Source organism: Anomaloglossus baeobatrachus, chromosome 4 (assembly GCF_048569485.1).
Source record: "Anomaloglossus baeobatrachus isolate aAnoBae1 chromosome 4, aAnoBae1.hap1, whole genome shotgun sequence".
Classification (NCBI taxonomy): domain Eukaryota; kingdom Metazoa; phylum Chordata; class Amphibia; order Anura; family Aromobatidae; genus Anomaloglossus; species Anomaloglossus baeobatrachus.
Genome location: NC_134356.1, coordinates 477,384,343 through 477,408,590, shown reverse-complemented (window position 1 = coordinate 477,408,590; position 24,248 = coordinate 477,384,343). Strand labels below are relative to the sequence as shown.

Genomic DNA, 24,248 nt, shown 5'->3' with positions numbered 1-24,248 from the left:
CTGCGCGTGCTGTGCATACTGCGCGTGCTGTGCATACTGCGCGTGCTGTGCATACTGCGCGTGCTGTGCATACTGCGCGTGCTGTGCATACTGCGCGTGCTGTGCATACTGCGCGTGCTGTGCATACTGCGCGTGCTGTGCATACTGCGCGTGCTGTGCATACTGCGCGTGCTGTGCATACTGCGCGTGCTGTGCATACTGCGCGTGCTGTGCATACTGCGCGTGCTGTGCATACTGCGCGTGCTGTGCATACTGCGCGTGCTGTGCATACTGCGCGTGCTGTGCATACTGCGCGTGCTGTGCATACTGCGCGTGCTGTGCATACTGCGCGTGCTGTGCATACTGCGCGTGCTGTGCATACTGCGCGTGCTGTGCATACTGCGCGTGCTGTGCATACTGCGCGTGCTGTGCATACTGCGCGTGCTGTGCATACTGCGCGTGCTGTGCATACTGCGCGTGCTGTGCATACTGCGCGTGCTGTGCATACTGCGCGTGCTGTGCATACTGCGCGTGCTGTGCATACTGCGCGTGCTGTGCATACTGCGCGTGCTGTGCATACTGCGCGTGCTGTGCATACTGCGCGTGCTGTGCATACTGCGCGTGCTGTGCATACTGCGCGTGCGTGTGCTGTGCATACTGCGCGTGCTGTGCATACTGCGCGTGCGTGTGCTGTGCATACTGCGCGTGCGTGTGCTGTGCATACTGCGCGTGCGTGTGCTGTGCATACTGCGCGTGCGTGTGCTGTGCATACTGCGCGTGCGTGTGCTGTGCATACTGCGCGTGCGTGTGCTGTGCATACTGCGCGTGCGTGTGCTGTGCATACTGCGCGTGCGTGTGCTGTGCATACTGCGCGTGCGTGTGCTGTGCATACTGCGCGTGCGTGTGCTGTGCATACTGCGCGTGCGTGTGCTGTGCATACTGCGCGTGCGTGTGCTGTGCATACTGCGCGTGCGTGTGCTGTGCATACTGCGCGTGCGTGTGCTGTGCATACTGCGCGTGCGTGTGCTGTGCATACTGCGCGTGCGTGTGCTGTGCATACTGCGCGTGCGTGTGCTGTGCATACTGCGCGTGCGTGTGCTGTGCATACTGCGCGTGCGTGTGCTGTGCATACTGCGCGTGCGTGTGCTGTGCATACTGCGCGTGCGTGTGCTGTGCATACTGCGCGTGCGTGTGCTGTGCATACTGCGCGTGCGTGTGCTGTGCATACTGCGCGTGCGTGTGCTGTGCATACTGCGCGTGCGTGTGCTGTGCATACTGCGCGTGCGTGTGCTGTGCATACTGCGCGTGCGTGTGCTGTGCATACTGCGCGTGCGTGTGCTGTGCATACTGCGCGTGCGTGTGCAGTGCATACTGCGCGTGCGTGTGCATACTGCGCGTGCGTGTGCATACTGCGCGTGCGTGTGCATACTGCGCGTGCTTGTGCATACTGCGCGTGCGTGTGCTGTGCATACTGCGCGTGCGTGTGCTGTGCATACTGCGCGTGCGTGTGCTGTGCATACTGCGCGTGCGTGTGCTGTGCATACTGCGCGTGCGTGTGCTGTGCATACTGCGCGTGCGTGTGCTGTGCATACTGCGCGTGCGTGTGCTGTGCATACTGCGCGTGCGTGTGCTGTGCATACTGCGCGTGCGTGTGCTGTGCATACTGCGCGTGCGTGTGCTGTGCATACTGCGCGTGCGTGTGCTGTGCATACTGCGCGTGCGTGTGCTGTGCATACTGCGCGTGCGTGTGCTGTGCATACTGCGTGTGCTGTGCATACTGCGCGTGCTGTGCATACTGCGCGTGCGTGTGCATACTGCGCGTGCGTGTGCTGTGCATACTGCGCGTGCGTGTGCTGTGCATACTGCGCGTGCGTGTGCTGTGCATACTGCGCGTGCGTGTGCTGTGCATACTGCGCGTGCGTGTGCTGTGCATACTGCGCGTGCGTGTGCTGTGCATACTGCGCGTGCGTGTGCTGTGCATACTGCGTGTGCTGTGCATACTGCGCGTGCGTGTGCATACTGCGCGTGCGTGTGCTGTGCATACTGCGCGTGCTGTGCTGTGCATACTGCGCGTGCTGTGCTGTGCATACTGCGCGTGCTGTGCATAGTGCGCGTGCGTGTGCTGTGCATACTGCGCGTGCGTGTGCTGTGCATACTGCGCGTGCGTGTGCTGTGCATACTGCGCGTGCGTGTGCTGTGCATACTGCGCGTGCGTGTGCTGTGCATACTGCGCGTGCGTGTGCTGTGCATACTGCGCGTGCGTGTGCTGTGCATACTGCGCGTGCGTGTGCTGTGCATACTGCGCGTGCGTGTGCTGTGCATACTGCGCGTGCGTGTGCTGTGCATACTGCGCGTGCGTGTGCTGTGCATACTGCGCGTGCGTGTGCTGTGCATACTGCGCGTGCGTGTGCTGTGCATACTGCGCGTGCGTGTGCTGTGCATACTGCGCGTGCGTGTGCTGTGCATACTGCGCGTGCTGTGCATACTGCGCGTGCGTGTGCTGTGCATACTGCGCGTGCGTGTGCTGTGCATACTGCGCGTGCTGTGCATACTGCGCGTGCGTGTGCTGTGCATACTGCGCGTGCGTGTGCTGTGCATACTGCGCGTGCGTGTGCTGTGCATACTGCGCGTGCTGTGCATACTGCGCGTGCGTGTGCTGTGGATACGGCGCGTGCGTGTGCTGTGCATACGGCGCGTGCGTGTGCTGTGCATACGGCGCGTGCGTGCATACGGTGCGTGTGCTGTGTATACGGCGCGTGTGCGTGTATACGGCGCGTGTGCGTGTATACGGCGCGTGTGCGTGTATACGGCGCGTGCGTGTATACGGCGCGTGCGTGTATACGGCGCGTGCGTGTAAACGGCGCGTGCGTGTAAACGGCGCGTGCGTGTAAACGGCGCGTGCGTGTATACGGCGCGTGCGTGTATACGGCGCGTGCGTGTGCTGTGTATACGGCGCGTGCGTGTGCTGTGTATACGGCGCGTGCGTGTGCTGTGTATACGGCGCGTGCGTGTGCTGTGTATACGGCGCGTGCGTGTGCTGTGTATACGGCGCGTGCGTGTGCTGTGTATACGGCGCGTGCGTGTGCTGTGTATACGGCGCGTGCGTGTGCTGTGTATACGGCGCGTGCGTGTGCTGTGTATACGGCGCGTGCGTGTGCTGTGTATACGGCGCGTGCGTGTGCTGTGTATACGGCGCGTGCGTGTGCTGTGTATACGGCGCGTGCGTGTGCTGTGTATACGGCGTGTATGTGTGCTGTGTTTGTTGTGTTTGGCACTTAATAAAGTTTCATATTGTGAGGTTTATTGGTATATCTAATTCCTGGTGTGCATATGTTTACCTGCAGAGCTTTTTTCTTCTCCTTATGTACTGTGTATACGGCATGTTGAGTGCTGTGTATGGCTTGTGTGTGTATCTCCTGGGTCTGAGCCTCTCTTTTGTTCATTTTCTGTAAGACCAACACTTTTAAAAGGGCCACTGACAGATACAATTGCTCCAGCGGTCACTTAGTACACAAAGGAGTGTTCCTCTCTGCTGCACTAAGCCACCGCTGGACCTAAACAATAATTCGCTGTAAAATAATAAAATAGATAATTGACATAACTGACAATGCGTTGTGTGACATGTCCAATATTCCAGCTTCTTTCTTCTGCGAATGCCTCAAAGCTGGCATTCTCTCAACATCAGGTGGGAAGAATGCCAGCTTCCAGTCATGCGTAGGAAAAAGAAGAAGCCAGACTGCTGGACTGATGTCATGCATCGCAAGTTCACAATGTAAGTTATTTATTTGATTTTTTTACTGCTAATTACCATTGTTTCAGTCCAGTTGTGGCTTTATACAGCAGGGAGAAGCATTCCTTGCTGTACTAAGTGAACATTGGAGCGATTGATCTGTCAATGGCCCTTTAAACATATTGTACGGCTCTCGCGGAATTATATTTCAAAATATGTGGCGTTTACGGCTCTCTTAGCCAAAAAGGTTCCTGACCCCTGCTCTAGAGAAAGGGTGGATGGATCGTTCTGGGTGAGACCGTTCCACCTTCTCAACTTTCTTGGAAATACACGTGCAAGTAATTACAAAGAAATTGTTCAGAAACTATTGGAGAGCTACGAAGCGCTTGGTTGCAACATGAGCATTAAACTACATTTTCTGCATTGCCATCTTTCCGGAAAATCTTGGTGCTGTTAGCGATGAGCAAGGTGAACGATTTCACCAAGATTTGAAGGTTACGGAAGACCGTTACCAGGGTAGATGGGATGTACATATGATGGCTGACTATTGCTGGAGCATCAAACGTGATTGTCCTCAAGTTAAACACTCCAGAAAAAGCTATAAATGTACATTTTTACCTTAAATACTTGCATATATATATATATATATATATATATATATATATATATATATATATATATATATATATATATATATATATATATATAAAACAGTGGTACTGAGGTGGTCCATTTCCTGTTGATAGCTGCCCTGTCTTTGCAGATTTACAGTGGTCAGTCTATCAGACTGTTATCATATAGGTGACCTTCTGGCCGTTTGAACCACCCCCCCTACATGCTGAGGGGAACTGTGTGTTTTTCTGGCTATTTTAGGATAACATTTTACTTGAGGTTGGGATCTCCGGCTTCTTTTAAGGAATATATTAAAAGTTAAGTTTTATTTTATTTCTTGTACCCCGGCTGACTATCATAATAATTGATGTGGTGCCTTACCAGTGGCTAATTCTATACTTTAAGAAGGGACAATGATCCTGCAAGAGCATTTTAGTGCTTACCAATCACTAGACAACCCCTTTGAAAACCGCTACCTGACAAGCAAGCATTGTGGGTAGCATGGTTAGACTAGCTAGTTAGTGTAAGGATTTACTGCATTTTTGAGTTAGAATTAGCATAAGTATTATACAATCAATTCACTTTTTCACTTGCAGAACCTGTGTGAAGTCATACCCATGTGACCAGAAGGGGGGGCCTCAGCCAACAAAGCTGATACCAGGAAGCAACATTTTTCTGTTGGCTGAGGCCCCGCCCCTTCTGGTCACATGGGTATGACCTCATGTCCTGCAAGCGAAAAAGTGAATCGATTCTATAATACATGCCAAGTCTAACAGGGGGAGGGGATAACTATGCATACCCCACCAGATATTATCTGATCCTCAGCTGCTGTCACTCAAGAAGCTGATGATTTTATAAACTTTACTTTCTTGGATTTCAAAACCTATATATCAGAGCTGACCACTACAGGTATGTATAGAATAAGCCTGATAGTGTCATATAGCACTGGCTTTAGGTTATATATGAAAATCCTAGTGATTGTTCCCTTAAATGTCCCCAAGAATAAAAGTCTGACAAATACATAAAGAAATTCTATTTTTATCATTAGTGAAACTTTCTGAATTTTATCTTGAGGAAGGAAGCATTTGATGAGTCTCATGTCCAGTATAATCGCTCTAAAAAGGGAGAAAAGATTATCTAAAAGTTTTAGAAATAAAAAAACTTCAATTTTCAGTGCCTTATCACAACAAAATGAATGAGACGCAAAGGGGTATTTATGTTTACAACTCATGGGAATAAACCCTTTTGTTGTTGTTTTCCAGAACATACGGTAACATCCTGGACAGATCTTAAAGGAGTTGTCCGACAAACTCCAAAAATGTTTTTAAGCTAATCTGTGCTGTGTTGTCATATAAAACACCCCTACATTATTTTTTTTTGTTTTCTAACTTTTGTTCCTCTTGATTTTTCACTTTATTCTCTACAGCTCTTTGTTTACATTCAGTTCAACCAAACATGACATGTTTGACTGCCGAACACTTCACAGTCAGAGCTGGCACCGCCCGGCCTCACTGTCCAGCCCCACCCTCTACACACACATTCCCTGTCAGTAGTCTGCCCCAGCACCTGATAGATGAATGAATACTATGTAATGAAATTTATATATAGCCCCTAATGTGAGTTTGTCACGAACACGGGGGTAGGAAGCGGAAGCTACAGCCCCCCTTTCCACCACCATGCCGACAGACAGACAGAGCACATGACGCGCTCTCTAGCGCCCCTCTTATAGTCAGGCCAATTATGGAATTGCCCGACAATAAGCCAAGAGGCCACTATTCTACTATGCCTGTGATTGAAGGGGTCCTGGTGAGAGTAAGGTATATATTCCCCCGACCTCAGCGGACGAAATATATCTAAACCTCCTTTAATCTCACTGGTCACCCTACAATAATCCTTGGCATAAACTTCCTGCCAACAACCGATTACGGTAACTATTGCGCCGAGCACACAGACGTGGAGTTCAGGATCGAGATAACAGAACAGCCCAAGATTAATTATACAGTATATTTTAATCGGCCTAAGCCACACTGGAAACTACAATATATACAATACAGAATCTACAGAATATATATACATATATAGGTCAGAGTACATCTACAAGTAAGTTATGGATTACAAACAGGCATACAGTTCAAGCAGTTACCTTGTGCGTCTGGCCACAGGGGGCGCTGTTCGACCAGGGTTCCAGGAACTTTCTCACAGGTGTATCCTACACGTGACCCCCGGCAAAGAACAGCTTAAAAATGGCTGCACTGAGGTTATCAACTGGCTTCAATTCGGGCACCATCTCCTTTTGGTGACATCACAGGGTAGTACTTCCCCACCCCCTGCCTTGAGTCTAAAATAATATCCCCAAGGGATTATTGGCCATAACTTTGCCTGGGAACGACGTAGGCGGATACCAATGCTCTCATTTTTACAGTTACGAAATTACCTTCACAATGATAGGACACATGGCTAGTCTGCTAGTGCCCCACTGCCCAATATCAAGTTTGGGCTACCTACGGAGGTCCCACATCTATATAAAATATGTGCTGGAGTCGTTAGCCTGCCCCGATGCCATATTTCTGCTTGACATATTTATAGGAAGCACGGCTCACGAGATATTACACATTTATTACTGGAGCCTGTCTGTCTGGGGAGGTCAGGATGTCTGTAATTAGTTAGGCTGCTTTCACAGTGTCACCGAGGGGGGTCTTCCTTCTCTTTTGTTGGTTTCCAAGGGCTAAAGCTGGGTTTACACACTGCAACATCGCAAAGGACATCGCTGTAACGTCACCGGTTTTGTGACGTAACAGCGACCTCCCTAAGTCTCTGCTAAGTCGCTGGTGAGCTGTCAAACAGGCAAACCTGGCCAACAACTCAACAGCGATCCGGACCTGCAGAGCGACCTAGCTGGTTGTTGGGGACGTTGATAAGCAGCCTTTTGAAAGGGAAGTTGCTAACAAAGTCGCTGCAAAGTCTTTCACACACAAACTTTCTAGCGATGCATGCTGCACAGCGGGAAACAAAGGACCTAGGAATGGTCCTGAACGATTTGTAACGATTACAACTTCACAGCAGGGGCCGGGTCGCTGATAGGTTTCACACACTGCAACATCGCAAACAACATCGCTATTGCGTCACAAAACCGGTGACGTTACAGCGATGTCGTTTGAGATGTTGCAGTGTGTAAACCCAGCTTAACAGCTCAGCTAATTTCCATATCATAGAACTTTTCCCTTTGTCACACCACTGCTAAACAGACACCTTCCTCAGGTTCATTAGCACACTGATTGAAGCTTAACAAGATGGCGGCTATAGGGATATGGCTTATAGCTCAGAATATACCCCTATGTCCTCACAGAGTCTATAGGATATAGACACACAGACACACACACACCTAGAGTTATATATTATATAAAATTTCCCCTCATAGACTCTCTTCTCTCCCCCTGCCCCCCCAGCACTCCCCTGTCTCACCCATGAAGTCTAGTCTCTCCCCCCCCACTCTATGTCACCATTTAACTCTCTTCTCTGCCACCCCCCCCCCGCTGTCACCCGTGCACTCTCCTCTCTGACCCCCCCCACCCATGGTGTCTCTTCTCCTCCATGCTGTGATTGCAGCGTCCTTACAGCCGAGCGATGCAGAGCTCAGTGCTGTTGTTCGCTGGTGTCAGGTGACATCCCTGCTCTCTGCCCCAGACTATACAGAAGCCAGGGGCACGGGATTCTGCATTCATCACAGAGACAGCGCACGGGGGAGGGGTGGGGGGGGTCACAGTTGCCCGGACACCATACAACATAATGAGCTGATGAGCTTAGTTTTTTTTTTTTGCGTTAGATCTCCTAGGTCTATCCTGCAATTTAACAGAAAACAAAACCAGAATTAGCAAGTGGGAAAGAGATTTTCTTGCCCTATAGCTAATCATGCACACTATCAGTCACCAGAACACCGTGACAGGGGGAAATGACTAGGACACACCTAAAGCTCTTGGGCCGCCTTGTTTATAGTGTGTAGGCAATCAGAATTTTGGCCTGGAATGTATCTCCGTCCCATCTCTTCCGATTAGCAGAAGAGTGAACGCTTCCTAATGGCGATAATCTCGTGAGAATCGCCCCGCTCTGCACATAAGCCACACTTCCAGGGACTTTCTACCAGTTTCTGCAGCCTATACCCTCACAGTCAGATGCCCCACTTCCGGTCACGGCACACTACTTCCTGTGACACTATCCGCATGCCAAAGAGCACAGTCCTGCAGGTTTCCCTTGGAGAAAGCCAGGACTGCCATTGGGAGGTAAGGTTTGGAGCACAAATTAGAGTCTATTAAGAAACAACTCTCTACCCTCATTAGGGACAGCAGCCATTGTGTAAGATATCAGCAGGAAAACCAACAGTGCCTGCCCTCAGGTAACCTCCGGATCCACAGTTCTCTCTAGGACAGAAAACCACTGAGGCAAAGCGTTAGCACGGCCGTTTCACACCTACCGGTTTCCGGTCCTAGTAAGCGGATTCTCTTGTAGTATTAGGCCCTGTGCGCACTTACAGGATTTTGCCGCGGATTTTTTGCGGTTTTGCTGCATGTTTCGCTGCAGAAAATGCTCATAACATCTCTGCAGTGAATCACCAGCAAAACCTATGGGCAAAAAAAATCCTGTGCGCACTGGGCGGAATTTGACAGCTGCATGTTTTGCTGCGGGATTCCCGCAGCAAAAACAATTGCATGTCAATTCTTTTCCGCACGTTGCTGCGGGATTTCACTACATTGACTCCAATGTTAATCGTGAAATCCCGCAGGGAATAACGCAGGCAGCAAATTCTGTGCGGTTCACTGCGGTATTTCGCGGTTTACCTCCGGTAATGTACATCGCTTGTCTGCGGTTTTGCAGGGAAGTGATGTCATTACAGGAAGAGGAAGCAAAGCAGAGAGTAAACACACACACACATCACAGACACAGATAGACATCACAGACATAGACACAGACACATAGAACACACATAGAAATCAAACGGAAATATAGAAAACAAAGAACGTGGGCTCCGCTGTATATTTACCGTCCAGCCGAGGTAAGCACACAGCGGCAGCCCTGTATTCTCAGGCTGGGGAGGGCGAGGGGCATGGTTAATGTCCCCCGCCTCACTCCCCCTCCCGCAGCGGAGAATATCAGCCGCAGCTGCTCCGGTACTGTCGCATTAATTATGCGGCAGCACCGGCGTGTCTCCGGCTCTTCCTGCCGCCGTGTAGCAGTGACGGTCAGGGTAATACAAGGGGTTAATGGTGGCGGATTGCCGCCATTAACTCCAGGCTTGATCATGGCAGTGACACACACAGAAAAATACTTTATTTTAAATAAAACAAACAAGCCTCGTTAACCCTTTTGTTAACCCCTCCCGAAACAAAGCTCCGGCATAATCCACAGGTCCTGCGCTGCTTACATCCAGCCGCGACTGTCACAGACACAGCGCTGAATGAATGCAGCAGACAGCAGAGGTAATTACCGGTCATTTCCCACGGCCGGTAATGTGAACTCACTGCCGACCGTGGGAAATGCAGCGATCTGTCATCTATCTATCCCTCTATCTATTCTTCAGTCTCTTTATCTCAGAGTGAAATGACTTTTTTTTTTTTTTCAATGTTTATTGCATTGAATGCAATAAAGCACATCCCAACCCGCACGCGGCAAAACCGCGGCAATACCACGAACAATACCGCGGTAAAACCACAGCAAACTGCATGCGGTTTTTTACCGCGGGTGCGGTAATCTGAATACCTGCGGAATTTTCTTGAGAAAATTCCATTTTCCAGTGCGCACATAGCCTTATAAGGGATTTGAACATCCACTGCAGTCTTCTACTACCCTGCCAATTTTTCTTCACCATTCATGCCAGTATAAGCAAATTGTTGTGCAATTAATGGCTGCAGTGGGCACGTGCACATGATTGGCCCATCAAAATCCAAACGAAAATGTGGGATTTAGCAGGCAAGTACAAGTGATTATGTTTGTTATCAACAGTCACGTGGACATGTGGATGCAGTCAGCGGTTATATTTAAGAGCATCTTTGGTGCACTTTTCTTTTTCCTGTAAATGCATATCTAATCACTTCTGATAGTTACAATGTAGAAGAAATCCTTATTGTCGTCTCTAGAGAGACATGTAGCAGCGAGGTTCAGAAATAAGGATCATCGCTTACAGAAAACCAGAAATGTCACCAACATAAAAATGCAAAACTAAAATGGAATTTGCGTAATAGAGCAGTTCAATCTGACGGTGCTCAGAAAGCGGTCACCGGAAGTCATCAATGTATATATACCCTGCTCATTTATCACAGAAGGGCATTTCAGGTAAAAAGAGCTTTATTTCCACTGTTTATTAAAACAAAATCGTATTCAAGAGACAATCCTAATCTTTAAAGAAAAAAAAAAAAGAAAAGGACAACTAGTCAGTGAAAAGAAAGTAATCTAGAGTTGATGGGCAGAAACAACATGTACTGACTGGTGAAGCACGGCTTCCTCGTCTTCATCAGAAACACGAGAACCAGTTCTTGCTGAGGCAGATAGGACTTTTAGTGAGAAAACACGTTACCTTTCATGTTTGCAGATAGGGTTTAAATTTGATGACTAACTACACTTCAAAAACCATGAGGCTGCCTCAGGCTTACATTATCTAACGGAATTTGTAAAATACAATAAATCGGGGGGGAAAAAAGAAAGGAAAACTTGCAGTTACATTTTCAAACAACTGAATGAATAGTAAAACTATTAGAAATCATCTATATCTGTACATCAGAGTGATCGCTTTCTTTGGTGTGCACCAGTGCCGGCCTGGGGTGGAAAAGCAAAAAAACATTACACCCACCCAGAATGCTAGAAACATTCCCAGCATCAAGAGCATGCGTTACCAAATCTTTCTTTGCCACTCAATTTCCCACCCAGAACACAAGAAGTAAAATAAAAGACATGGAAACAACTAAGTAGACATTGAATAAAAAAAAAACAAAATACCAGTCATTTCCGTGCCACGTAACAAGTATCAATATACCAACTACTGCCAGACAACCATACAGTGGTTACATACCAGATCTACACAAGCAAAATATTAGTCTGCAGACAAAACAAGAACTCCCCAGAATGACAGCCAGAGCATCTGTACAGGAGACGGATCGAAGCGTCATCAGGAGCTCCGTGCACTGAACATGATGGAAACGCCACCGGACAATCTCCAACATATGCCACAGAGTAACTAATGTATGCAGCATGTAGAATATAATCAACGCAACTCTTCACCTGGTTATCATTCACACTCCACACATTGTTACAAGTTACTCACAATTTAAATAACACGTCACACACACTTGGTACACATCACTGAATTTGATGTCACTCATAAACCACTCACTTATGATCTACATGTCACATACACTACACATACATTAAATGCATGCAACATGTCATTCACACATTACATATATGTATACTCACATCGTATACACATTAGATACATATCACACACCTGACATAGATACCCACCACTTGCACATTACACACGTGGCAATTTACTCACATTATATACATGTAGTACACAAAACACATACATACATCTTGCACACACATCACTCACATTAGAAATGATACATAACAGTACATAACACTCACATTAGAAATGATAAATGATACACACACACACACACACACACATATACACATACATACATATATATATTACATATAAATACACACACACATATTATATATCTGTCTATATCTCTCTCTCTTTATGATTCTATCGATATCTCTATCTCTATCTCTCTATATATATCTATGTTATTGACATGTGACATTATGTCCACATACCGCTCGTACATTAGAAACACGTACACGTCCCACAAAATTCAATGACACTTTACATGCATGATGTAAACAAACTGACTGACACGCAATCGCATGTGACCGCCGCATCCCGCTGTGACTCCGTTGGAGGTGAATTGAGCTGAAACGCGTTTGTACTGGATCTGGCCCTGCGGCAAAATACCGCTAATGTGAGCAGCGCCTAAAAGATGTGAGTAATAAAAGGTAGAACCTGCAAGGTGCATACAATACTCCAGATTTGTATAGTTAAGACTTGTGCACACAGCAGTATGACAATGGCCTGCTGTGGTTCCATACTGTAACTAGAATGTTATATAGAGGTTTTGTAGCACACATTTAATCCATGAAAGGAAAGCAATACCCAAACATATCCTATGGAGGTTTGGAGGAAAACCCTATGGTAGAATAAAAGTGGAGTGGTATTATACATGAGCCCAGACTCCAGGCACCGCTGTACAGGACTGTGCATGATAAGACTCAATATTGTAGATTTCTAAGACTCATTATTCCATGGGTTAACCTTACATATAAATATCTATATACATTCACAAGATGCGATAAAGGACATGTTCTACAATGATCGCTGACAATACTTACTGATATCATCTTCATGATACATAACGGAATGGAACGGAACAGCTTTGCCTTTGAAATATCTTTCTGCTGGCTCCACATAAAAGGTGCCTTGCGGGGTCTTAATAAATCCTTCAAATCTACCGTTCAGCAGAGATCCATGAGACAACGTCCCGTGTTCACCTATTAACACAATAGAGTGCAAAGTAAGCAATACAGAAAGGAGGGAAAGACCGGGAAGAACATCATATTAACCAAAGTCAAAGAGGAGAATGAATGATGGCAATAAATAGATGTGTGATTTCTATAGGAGCCTGGAAATCATTAAAGCAAAGGTGCCATGAGTTTTATTTTTTTTACTGAAAAAATATAAAATTATTAATGTTTTATTGTTGTGTTTAAATATCATTTGTTTTGAAAAAAATAATTTAAAAAGTTTATGTTCCACTTTTAAACACTAGGGGGAGCAGCTGCTGAAAACCTAATGTACAACTAGCCTGGATTACAGCTGCAGTAAAAGTGGGTGGAATCTGCTCTTTTGTCTGTGATGTCACCTCCCCCTCCCAATCTGAGTGTTGCTAAGGGAGGATGAAGTTTAAGATCACAGTGCAGAGCCATTTTGTTGGGGACTGCAAAGTGATCCTAATATGTCTAAAGTGTCATAAGTGCCCCATAATACACCGTGCTCCACAGTACTGCGCCCCATAATACACCGTGCTCCACAATACTGCGCCCCATAATACACCGTGCTCCACAGTACTGCGCCCCATAAAACACCGTGCTCCACAATACTGCACCCCATAATACACCGTGCTCCACAATACTGAGAGGGGGAGAGAGAAGGGGAAAGAGAGGGGGGGGATAAAGGGGGGGATAAAGGGGGGGAGAGAGGGGGGGGAGAGAGGGGGGGAGACAGGGGGGGGGAGACAGGGGGGGGGAGACAGGGGGGGGAGACAGGGGGGGGAGACAGGGGGGGGAGACAGGGGGGGGAGACAGGGGGGGGAGACAGGGGGGGGGAGACAGGGGGGGGAGACAGGGGGGGGGAGACAGGGGGGGGGAGAGAGGGGGGGAGAGAGGGGGGGAGAGAGGGGGGGCGAGAGGGGGGGCGAGAGGGGGGGGGAGAGAGAGCGAGAGAGAGAGCGAGAGAGAGAGCGAGAGAGAGAGCGAGAGAGAGAGCGAGAGAGAGAGCGAGAGAGAGAGCGAGAGAGAGAGCGAGAGAGAGAGCGAGAGAGAGAGCGAGAGAGAGAGCGAGAGAGAGAGCGAGAGAGAGAGCGAGAGAGAGAGCGAGAGAGAGCGCGAGAGAGAGCGCGAGAGAGAGCGCGAGAGAGAGCGCGAGAGAGAGCGCGAGAGAGAGCGCGAGAGAGAGCGCGAGAGAGAGCGCGAGAGAGAGCGCGAGAGAGAGCGCGAGAGAGAGCGCGAGAGAGAGCGCGAGAGAGAGCGCGAGAGAGAGCGCGAGAGAGAGCGCGAGAGAGAGCGCGAGAGAGAGCGCGAGAGAGAGCGCGAGAGAGAGCGCGAGAGAGAGCGAGAGAGAGAGCGAGAGAGAGAGCGAGAGAGAGAGCGAGAGAGAGAGCGAGAGAGAGAGCGAGAGAGAGAGCGAGAGAGAGAGCGAGAGAGAGAGCGAGAGAGAGAGCGAGAGAGAGAGCGAGAGAGAGAGCGAGAGAGAGAGCGAGAGAGAGCGAGAGAGAGCGAGAGAGAGCGAGAGAGAGCGAGAGAGAGCGAGAGAGAGCGAGAGAGAGCGAGAGAGAGCGAGAGAGAGCGAGAGAGAGCGAGAGATACTGGGGAGGTTTGGGGAGAGAGAGAGAGAGAGAGAGAGAGGCTGATACTGGGGGAGGCTTGGGGAGAGGCGCTGATACTGGGGGAGGCTTGCGGAGAGAGAAAGGCTGATACTGGGGGAGGCTAATACTGGGGGAGGCTTGGGGAGAGAGAGAGAAAGGCTGATACTGGGGGAGGCTTGGAGAGAGAGAAAGAGAGAGAGAGAGAGAGAGAGAGAAAAAGAGAGATGAGGCTAATGCTAGAGACAAAGGACAAGGGATGAGGGATAGTGCAATGACAAAATCGATGGGGGTGGGGTGGGGGGAGTGTAAAGACTCAGAATGAGAGGATGGCAGCATTGGGAGCTCATTATGGAGAAGGGGCAGCATGTGTGGGCTCAGTATGGAGAGGAACAATATGGGAGGTCAATATCAAGAGTGAGGTAGTGTGTGTATGGGGGTTGTCTCAGCATAAGCGCTAGTGTAGTGGTCTTAGCATGATGAGTGGGGCAGCATGGAGGTGTCATTATGGAAAAGAGGAAGGCAGCATTAGGAGCTCATGGAGAGGGGCAGCATACATGGGACACTGAGGAGGGAGCAGCATGCATGGGATATTGTGAGGAGGGGGGCAGCATGCATGGGACATTGTGAGGAGGGGGCAGCGTGCATGGGACATTGTGAGGAGGGGGCAGCATGCATGGGACATTGTGAGGAGGGGACAGCATGCATGGGACATTGTGAGGAGGGGGCAGCATGCATGGGACATTGTGAGGAGGGAGCAGCATGCATGGGACATTGTGAGGAGGGGGCAGCATGCATGAGACACTGTGAGGAGGGGACAGCATGCATGGGACATTGTGAGGAGGGAGCAGCATGCATGGGACATTGTGAGGCGGGAATGAGATTCTGTGATGGGATGCTGATCCAAGGAGCTGGTCTGATTTCCATATGTAAAGTCAGAAATGTTTCCCCATATATGGGGCAATTGGGACCTGCCCTATGGGCTTTTTGCCTTTAGCTGAACCAAAATGTTAAAGTACAGGTTGAACCGATAGACATTTACCTTCTGTCAACCTTAAAACCATGAAATTATAAACATCCATGGATGTAACAGATGCGGATGAAATATTGCACAGCTCAAACATTGCAGGTACCGTATTTTTCAGACTATAAGCCGCACTTGTTTTTCCCTAAAAAATTTGGAAGGAAAGTGGAAGTGCGTCTTATAGTCTGAAATATACCTGTTTTGCTGTGGGGGAGGCGGCAGCGGTGGAGCGGGACACAGGAGGCAGGAGTAGGGTCACCACTGTAGGAAACGGCAGGAGTGGGGTGTTCACATGTGTTCGCCATTAAAGACAATGAATATGCATTGCTCCCCATGCCTATAATCCCACCCAGCTCTCGGCACCAAGGTCTGTGATAGTAAAAATCTTCTGTCATTTACTATCACTGAGGGGTGGGTGGGATTATGGGCATGGGGAACAGAATATTCATTTTGGATTAAAATCTGCTTGTCCAGCAACTAAGGTTTGTGCCTGTGACTGGGGGAACATAGCAGGGATGTCATGTACTGTGTCGCTTACACGCTGGATTTAGTTGCTGGTATCAAAAGAACACGCCGCGCACCTGGGGAGCAGAGGGACGGTGAGGAGAATCTATTATTTTTTGTGTTAAAAAAACAAAAAAATAAATAAAATGGCACAACGGGAGGCATATATATAAGGATGGGTCCATGTTGGGGGAGGCATATATACCAGAATGGGCCAAAAATCAGGGGACATAATACGCCAGGATGGGCTACATATATACCAGCAAGGGGTCCAGGATGGAGGTTATTAGTCCGATCTGTGGACAGTATGGTACAAAGAAAGAAACTGAGCAGAATGTTTCAATTGCAATCCCTGGAGCTTGTATACAGTATATACGTCCAGTGGGAGGACCTCCTCAGTTATACACAGCTATGTGAGAAGGCAAAGTGATACATAATATACTTGGTTATCAACATTACTTACCAAAGAGCTGCCCAGTATATATGTGAGAGGTATCATAATGTAAAGTTTCTCCTCCCATTTCTATCTTGAAATCAGGAGAAAATAGAGACATATCCCTCTTCATCCGAAGATTGAACTGCCTGCAAAAGAGAAGAAAAAGCAGTGAGTATAAATAACTGCAGTATTGTGTACACATCCTATATGGGCAGGACATACAAGCACAACAGGGCACATGGCCTTTTATTTTCTTCACAACGTGGGGCACTAATGTACCACTAGAACGGTTTAAGGAAACTACTAGTATTACTTCAAGGCAGGCTCGGGGCCAATTCAAGTGTACCACAGCAGTGTATACTGAAAAAGAAAGGTGTATCTTATATATAGTATAATAAGGACCCAGATTCAAAAAAATGTGTCACTTACTGGGTAACTTGCTGTTTTGTTTTTTTGTCACTTAAAATTGACAGTTTATAAATTAGAGGACTACTTGACCTGCTGCCATGTAGCCCACCCCATCTCCACCACTGACTAGAAGCTTTCAGTGCACTACTTTAACAGAAAGCTGCCAATCAGTGGTGTGGGTGGGATTATGCAGTGTACACAGAAAGCTGCCAATCAGTGGTGTGGGTGGAATTGGCAGCTGTGTACACTGCATAATCAGTGGGATTATACAGTGTACACAAAACTGCAAATCAGTGTAGAGGGCGAGGTTACACAGAATAAACACAAAGCTGCCAATCAGTGGTATGAGTGACTTATACAGGGGTTCAGAATTCAAAGAACTGCTATATCTTGAGCAGAGAAAAAAAAAAGAGTTTTAATCATAATTGAGGCAGCAAGTAAAGTAAGTGACATCGCTGGAATCGGGGTTTCTGGACATATGTCATGCTGCTCTCAGATGGGATAGTAAAAGCTTGATGAAAGATGACCTTTAAAGACTTCCTACCATCTGAATATCTCATGCACCAAGGAGACTATTCAACCACAACAACAGAACAGTTTAGCACAATGTTCTAGTTCTGAAATGCTAATTATTTTATTTTAAATAGGGGCTTTCCCAAGAACAAAGTTCATTTTAAAGCGCACCAATCACCTGGATTCTCCTATATAACCTAAGGCCAGTGCTACACTGGCACTATCAGGCTGAGTCTATACAGACCTTTAGTGGTCAGCTAGGATGTGTAGGGTTTGAAACAGACAAGAAAAGTTTGTGAAATGTACAGCTTTTTGATTGGCAGCAGCAGGGATTTTTTTTTTATTCTGTGGAAGCATAGTTGAAAAGCAATGTGTCTTTCATATTTTTAACGGATCCAACTAGCTGGGAACTAAATGATTGGAGCATGCTCAGTTTAAAAAAAACGGAATCCATCGCTAGATTCAGTCATTTGACGGATGACGACGGATCCTGTGTCCATAGGCTTCCATTCTACCAAACGACGGATCCGTCACTGTCCGTTTTTTCGGTGTACACAAAATACGTTACTTTGGCCGTTGTCTCCGTCCGCCGAACAGAGAATTTATGACGGATCCGTGAAACGACGGATGAAACGTGAGGCCATCCGTCGCTAATACATGTCAATGAGAAAAAACGGATCCAGCGGCATCAGTCGCTGGATCAGTTTTTTTTTTTTAAAAAAAAAAAAAAAATTCGACGGATTGTGACTGACGGCAAAAAAATGATGTGGGAAAATCCCTTTAAGTGCTCTTCTGGGTACCTTGTGCAAGCACACAGGATATTCATGAGCAAAAATTTACAGAAAAACTTACTATAAAATATGAGCTAAAATTGCCAAAAATTCAACTCCACCGTAAACATGCCAATAATCTATCAACCAAATGCCAATACAGTAGGTATGTAGAAAAAAGATTCCATATTTACATAAATTACATAGATTAACATAAAGCTTTATGTTATTAATAATAAAGCCAAATTTCTTAAAAGATCAAAGACCAAAGATCTATTACTAGCGCTCACAAAGACCGGAATCTTTTTTCTACATGCCTACTCCCATAAGGGAATCCGGGTAGAGCTGCTGTGAGTAATAGAATCCATCAGATCATTTGAACTAACAGCGGGAGGACACAGGTCCGCACAGAGCTCCAGGATTCAAAAAGTCGGTGAATCTGAAGCCAGCAGCGGCAACAAACCTGGATCCACCCAGCAAAACAACGGATAACGCCAGCTGAGACAGTCCCTCATCCCCCAGAGGTATTATACATCTAACACCGGGGTTGTGCGAGGGCGCACAACCTAACCAGGTGAGCAATTCTATAATATATATATATACAGAAATCACTCCACGGGTGCTTCTCATATGCGCTATATTTTTATCTCTACAGGAATACAGTAGGTATGAAAACCACATGATTTAATGGAGTTGTCTGATATACATGCTTGAAATTTTATTTTTTTTTTCTCTACATATGCATTCAAAATAAAAAAAAAACAGCGGCCTACGCATCTGCCAGCACCCCACAGATGCATTCATTTTTACTATTTTAAGTTAACACCTGCTCAATTTGTTTTCTATAGCGGACCCACCCTTTATGCATGGTTTATGTTGTGGAGAAACAATGGAAGGAGATTATTTTAATCTCGACCCCTCCAATTTCGGCAAAAACGTTACAGCTGTAGTAATAGTAGACTCAAGGAGAAAAAAAAAAAAAAGACTAAAGACTAATCGCCAACCACACAAAGAGTGTGTGTGTGTGTGGGTGTGTGTGTGTGCGCGTGTGTGTGTGCGTGTGCGTGCGTGTGTATGTGTACGGCTTTTAGGACCACCCTTAGAATCAAGTGTCTGACTTAGGCTGCTTTCACACATCCAGCTTGAGCTGTGCGGTTCAATCCGGCTGTGCAAGCTATGCAACGGATGCGGTGAAAACACTGCATCCTTTGCATACGTTTTTCCTTTGCGGCCCATCCGGTGTTTGCCGCTTGCGGCATGCTACTGAGCATGCGCAGTGGCAAAAACCGCATGCGACGGCCGGATGCGGTTTTTGCCGCATCCAGCCGCCATAGGCATGCATTGAAAAATGCGCCGGATGCGGCGCGATGCGTTTTTTTTTGCCGTACGAAAAAACGTGCCAGGCAACGTTCCATCCGGCCGCCGCATCGGCTAAATCTGCCGCATGCGGCAAAAACCGGATGGAACGCAAGCCCATGCGGCACAATGCGGCACTAATTAAAGTCTATGCTGGAAAAACGCAACCAGCAGCAAAAAAAAAAAAACGGATGCGATTTTCCTGCAAAGTGCCGGATTGTGCCGCATTGCAGAAACCGGAGGTGTGAAAGCAGCCTTAAAAGTGCTGTTCAGCAAAAGGAAGTGGTAATCCCTGCGGTCACCCCATCGCCTAACTGATAAACGCTCTGTACTGTGAGTTGAAATCAGCTGGACGGAGTTTTGCAGTCTTACATTAGCTATAGGCTGAAAGGTGGCAGAGAATTTATCAGCTTCCTAAAAACGAGGACAGTTATTAAGATGGATAGTTTATCACACGGTGATTTGCATGTCAGGGCTGGCCACAAGCTGATGAAGCCAGGAACACTGGCAGCCTGCAGCTATTTTTATTAACCTGGTATGTTAAGGCGGTTTATCTAATGTTTACTGAAATGCACAGGGAAAAAAATTGCAAAATTGATTTGTTCAAGTCGCTGAATTGTTATTTACTGCACAAGAACAAGGTTTGCCTTTTGAAACATGAACCCTCATCTAAGGTCCAAGTATTAGATGCAGTTGGTGTCTGCTTCGTCTGTCTATAAGGCCCCCTTCACACGCACGTTTCTCCGATACGTGTTAGGTATGTTCCTGCACGTACCGGAGACACGGGCAAACGTAGACCCATTAAAATCAATGAGTCTGCGCACACGTGCGTGTTTTGCCATGGAACGTGTATACGTGTAGAGCATACGCGTGTCTGTGTGTTCCACACGTAGATATGTCCACGTTTTCTCCGGCATCACGGGTGTCACACGGCCCGCATACGGACCACACGGATGTAGTGTGGATGCGGTCCCGTGTGACACGCGCCGGAGAAAACTCACAAGTCAGAGGGGGGGGGGGGGTATGAACAAAAAAAAAAAAAAAAAAAAAAAAAAAACACATTACTTACCTTCTCCAGCACTGCTGTCTCTGCCGCTGCTGTCACTTACTTCCGACCCCCGCTCATTATGCTCAGTTAATATTCACTTCACTGCGGCCAGAAGCTGCAGCAGCGGGGGAGTCGGCAGGACCGGAGACCGAAGTTCAGCACCAAGGAGAGCGACGCCAGGGACAGGTGAGCAGAAAGTTCCCGTTCTCCGTGTGTAATCACGGATAACACACGGAGAATACACGTAGTGCCAAAAACACGGCTCACGGAGGGGAAAACGCACCTTTGAGAAGTCTGTTAAACACGTACGGGGGCCTAAAAGGAACCTGTCACTCGATTAATGTCGCCCAAACCGCGGTCAGCATGAATGAGGGCCTGGCTGCACCACTGCGGCCAGGGACGGTTTTCTCTGAAACACCCCAGTGTTTCAGAGGAAATAGTTTGAGGAGCCGGATGGGGGTGGTGCTGGACTGGTTTAGTCTCTGACTTTAGCGCTAGACAAACCTGGCCTTCAAGCGAATACCTCCTTGGTATATCATCTCCCTCCTTTCTAGGGGTCTGGAGTGTGGGTCAGCAGTTTCATTTTTTTTCAAAGTAGCATGTTCAGACAAAGGACCTGTAAGACACACACTATGCTTCACATACTCCTTATTGCTTGATCTTCCAGAACAACCGGCCACTTATTTCCAAACCCAATGGAAGTGTGATTTGGGTCTCTCACTATTGACAGATCAGTGGAGGCGCATTTTCACTTTAACGCATAAAGTGTCGATTTGCTTTCGTCTCTGTAAAGCCAGTTTTAAATTGCAATCTCGGTGGTAGAGAGTCCCAACTCGCTTACACAATATTCTGCCAAGCCAATCCCATGTGCTGGATTGAGCAAGGCAATCAGATACATATTTTTTAGGCCTGCAGACTTTTCATTACTTTTTGGAAAGAAGTACAACAAGTGATGAGGAAACTAATAGATTTCACTTTTGACCTAAACCCTGCTCTTGTCCTTGTCCATCAACGCATTCCCCTAAAAATATATAAGCATTCAAAACTGAGGTGATTAATCCCAACTGCTCAAGCATGTATCCCTCTGCTGTGGAAAAAAAGATTACATTCTGACAAGCTCCCTCTGGTTCTCAAAAATGAATGACGCAATGGGAGGAACCTACCTCCATTGTGAATAATCCCTATGACTGTTTTTACACAACGTGGTTCTATCGGTTGGAACGTAGATCTTCTGCTGAATACTGGACTCTTATTGGGGAAACCTGATTCTATAAGACCCCTAAGCATGAACACCATTCCTTTTTTTTCCATCTCACCACCCCCCCCCCTCATTCCTTTAAGTGTCCATTTTCTTCTGTCTGCCCTTTTATTTTTTCTTATAGATCTGATATTTTACTCAGTTTGTGTAGTCATTTTTTGCATCTTTTGTATAACTGGTACTAATGCCTTGAAGTGCCCTAATAATCCCAATGTTAAAGACATTACCCACTACCCTAACTCATTTCATTTTTATTCAATCGTGCTGCTATGTGCCATTAAATGCATCCATACTTTTATTAAAGTAATATAAACTTTTTTATCATGCAGATAGCATCACTTAGTGTCTCACAGCTGCAGCTCTGATGTTTATATCCATTACTTCTCTTCTCCAGGCTTACTGTGCTGTATTACTACAAGTGCCACCATGCATTGCAGTAGCCTGTGAGACAGCACTTCACACGCCCCCTCCATTCTCCACCCTGCAGTGCTGAAGATATTGGGAGCTACAAAGTGTCAGAGTGGCCCAGGGTAGGTACCAGTCCATCTGGCAATTGCCAAACGGCCAGTATGGCCCAGCCATGTGTTTGTTATGCAAATTTTATCGTTTTTCAGCTGTCCATGTCAGTGATTGAATTATTTAAACCCTTTGCTTTTGAAATACAGATCACAGCACTTAACAAGCAACAGTGTCAGCTCCTGCTGTTACTGCTGAATAGAGATGAGCAAACCCGAAGTTCAGTTTGGACCAAACAAACTTTAAACAAAAAAACAGTTCACATTCGGAGTTCGGGTGCTTTACGTTTGAACACAACTTATGCTAGCATCGCTGTGGTAGGGTACGCTTGGTCCTCAACCAAGTGCTAGGCCCTTGCAGTGTTTGAACGGCCCACACTGTGGCCAACAAAAGCATGATTAGATGTAGTGTGCACCTGAGGTTCAGGCTGAGTTCGAGTCCAAAACAGATCTTAAATTTAAAGTTCAGCTGACCTTGCCAAACCGAACTTCCACGGGTCCGCTCATCTCTACTGATGAATGAAACTGTCAGATCAGCTTGTGTGAGGCAGACTAATTAGGACTTCAAGTCACAAGCTCAGGCAGCTGTCATTCACGCCAAAACATCTACACCCACCATCAGGAGCCAAGTGACAATATCCTTTAATTTGGTCTGATTTTTGTGCTGGGAAAAAAAAAAGTATCAGACATAACCAAGAAGGAAGAAGAATCAATCTAATACTATGTGATGATCCCTGCTGACATGCGCTCATAGAAGCTATTACATCTAATACAAGTATCTATTACATCTAATACAAGCATATTACAAAAGGTATTGTTTAGAACTTTGACACATGGCAAGTGGGGGGAAAATAAGCAGCGGAAAATTCTTTTAAATCCCTTAACGCCCGAGGGCAGTAATCTTGCATCCTAGCGGTCATAGCGTTACTTCCCACGGTCTGCTGCAAGCAGCTTGCAGCGATCGGCGCACATATATCAGCTGATTTTTACAGCTACGTGTGCCTGCCAGGCACGAGCGGAATCGTTATCCACCCGTACCTTTTAACCGCTTAAATGGCGCTGTCAAGATGTGACAGCGCCATAATAATCGCATCGGCGGTAAACATTTTGCGCTAAATGCAACAACAGGGGATCAAAACTTAGCAACTGCGCAAAAATGGTACCATTAAAAACATCAGCCTGAGACGCAAAAAATAAGCAGTCACTGAGCCATGGATCCCAAAAAATGAGAACGACACAGGTCGCAGAATATGGCATAAAACGTACACCACTTTCTTCGGACAAACTTCTGATTTCTTTTTTAACCCCTTACAAAAAAGTAAACCTATTCATGTTTGGGGTCTAAGAACTCTCGCCGACCTGAGGCAACACAACGACATCAGTTTTACCATATAGTGAACACCGTGAATAAAGTATCTCAAAAACAATAGTGCTATTGCACTTTTTTTGCAATTTTTCCGAATTTGGAATTTTTTTTGCCATGTTCAAGTACACTATATGGTAAAACTTATGGTTTAATTTAAAAGTACAACTCGTTCCGCAAAAAACAAGCCCTCATATGACTAGATTGACTGAAAAATGGGTGTTATTTCCTTTGCAAGGTAATTTAAATATACAAAAAAAAAAAAAAAAGATGGACTTCAATAAATTGCACAATTTCCTTGAGATGGCTGGATTGTCATTGTAAATAAGCAATTGTACCTTTCTTCCCCCCCCACCCCCCATCTCATTGTAGATGGTAAGCTCTCATGAGCAGGGTTGTCTTTTTTTTCCCCTCTAAAGATTGTATTTTCTATAACGGTTACTTATTTGTATATGATCCTCCTGAATTGTAAAGCGCTGCGGAACATGTTGGCGCTATAGAAAGATTATTATTTATATTGGGGCAATCGTGCAGCCAGG

At 46.8% G+C, this 24,248-nt stretch overlaps 1 protein-coding gene across 2 annotated transcripts in view; it reads right to left on the bottom strand.

The window, feature by feature from the left end:
* The window catches only part of ADAM10 (ADAM metallopeptidase domain 10), a 271,656-nt gene that overhangs the window by 102,849 nt on the left and 144,559 nt on the right, over positions 1-24,248 (bottom strand). For both annotated transcript variants that reach the window (XM_075345727.1, XM_075345728.1), the window contains exons 3-4: positions 16,506-16,624; positions 12,767-12,925 (exon numbers count right to left, since the gene is read on the bottom strand). In XM_075345727.1, coding sequence (XP_075201842.1) covers positions 12,767-12,925; positions 16,506-16,624 — 278 coding nt within the window. The remainder of the gene's footprint in view (positions 1-12,766; positions 12,926-16,505; positions 16,625-24,248) is intronic.